This window comes from Panthera tigris, chromosome B4 (genome assembly GCF_018350195.1).
Source record: "Panthera tigris isolate Pti1 chromosome B4, P.tigris_Pti1_mat1.1, whole genome shotgun sequence".
NCBI classification, from domain to species: Eukaryota; Metazoa; Chordata; class Mammalia; order Carnivora; family Felidae; genus Panthera; species Panthera tigris.
Window position 1 is genome coordinate 81186328 of NC_056666.1, and position 1964 is coordinate 81188291.

At 34.8% G+C, this 1964-nt stretch overlaps 1 protein-coding gene across 1 annotated transcript; it reads left to right on the forward strand.

Moving 5' to 3' along the window:
• The first annotated feature begins 748 nt into the window (after positions 1–748).
• LOC102952712 (olfactory receptor 6C2-like) lies at positions 749–1687 on the forward strand. The gene has a single exon (XM_007081449.1). It carries the CDS (start codon positions 749–751, stop codon positions 1685–1687), a length of 939 nt encoding a protein of 312 aa, XP_007081511.1.
• Positions 1688–1964: the final 277 nt, after the last annotated feature.

Genomic DNA, 1964 nt, shown 5'->3' on the forward strand with positions numbered 1-1964 from the left:
AATTAAACAGTTTGAAAACTGAGAAAAATTGTAAGGATTTTTACATGCCTATATATTTTACACCCAACACCTACATATTATCATTCTATACAATATATTTGTTATCAAAACACTTCCTGTCTTCTGTACCACAGTGGAAAATGAGTGTGATTTTACACAGAAAATCATGAGAGTCAGGAAAATCAGTAAGGAAGAACTTGTTTAAAGAAAACATGTATTTTTTAAATTATAATACTGGAGCTCAACATATCTGGTAGTGGATGTGGAGAACCTATACAGAGTGAGTCCCAAACTATTTGTGATATATTTGTTCTTTATCACAAGGATCAAACTTGGAAGAAATGCATGATGGTGGTAATGAAAGTTTAAGATTTAGGTTTAGGAATCAGTCTGTGAGCAGGGACAAATTGATCTCACAAAGCATTAGCAGTCAAATCTACCTGTAGGGAAAATCAAATCCTAGGTCTAACTAAAATAAGATATAAATTGTGAATAAAATGTAATGATAAGGAAGCACCCACAATATTTTGGAGTGTAATATCGACTTTTCTGATTTTTTTAAATCTCCCGTGAAATTACCAAAAATACACAATTGTGGAACTTAGGATACCAATGTATTGATAACATTTGTATATAAAACTTTTTTTAAGTGCATGTGTTTGTTTGCATAGTTTTTTCTTCCATTAATTACCACTCTGTGCATATCGAATATATCTGAATTCTAAATGCAGATTGAAGTCAGAAGTCAATGATGAGAAACCACACAGTAACAACTTTTATCCTACTGGGACTAACTGATGATCCACAACTGAAGATTATGATTTTCATCTTTCTATTTCTCACCTACATGTTGAGTATAACTGGGAACCTGATAATCATCTCCCTTACTTTCATAGATTCTCACCTTAAAAATGCTATGTACTTTTTCCTACAAAATTTCTCCTTCTTAGAAATCTCATTTACCTCTGCTTGTATTCCCAGATATTTGTACAACTTATCAACAGGAGACAAGACAATCACATATGACAACTGTGTCACTCAAATGTTTTTTACTGATCTTTTTGGTGTAACAGAATTTTTTCTCCTTGCCACCATGTCCTATGATCGGTATGTGGCCATCTGCAAACCCCTGCATTATGTGACCATCATGAACAACAGGGTCTGTAGAAGACTCATCGTTTGGTGCTGGACAACTGGCTTCTTGGTCATAATCCCACCGCTCAGCCTGGGCCTAAATCTGGAATTCTGTGACTCTAATGTTATTGACCATTTTTTCTGTGATGTATCCCCCCTCCTAAAGATATCATGCTCAGAAACATGGCTCATAGAGCAGATGGTCATAGTCTGTGCTGTGTTGACCTTTATTATGACCCTTATATGTGTAGTTCTATCTTACATATACATCATCAAGGCCATTCTACAATTCTCTTCTGCCCACCAAAGAAAAAAGGCATTTTCTACATGTTCTTCCCACATGATTGTGGTCTCCATCACCTATGGAAGTTGCATTTTCATCTATGTTAAGCCTTCAGCAAAGGAATTAGTGGCTAGTAACAAGGGTGTGGTAGTCCTCATTACATCCATTGCTCCTATGCTGAACCCCTTCATTTACACCTTGAGAAACAAGCAAGTAAAACAAGCTCTCAAAGACTCAATCAAGAGAATTGCATTATTCTCAAAGAAGTAATGGAATTTGCTAATGTAGAGAAATCATGTTTTCATAAAAAGTATACTCCTTTAGAGTTTTAAGTCATACCTCTCTTGGCAAGGAAACTATTTTAGGAAGCTCTTTTAAAAAGAAACTATAATACATTTCTAAGAAACAAAAGACAGACCTCACATCTTAACAAGACTTTACAAAACTGCAAACAAAATAAGACAAAATAAGCAGAACCAACAAGTTCATTGCATATTTTGGAGAGAGTACTTGTGCTTATTGCCTTTTCCAGTTCTAGCTTTCAAGA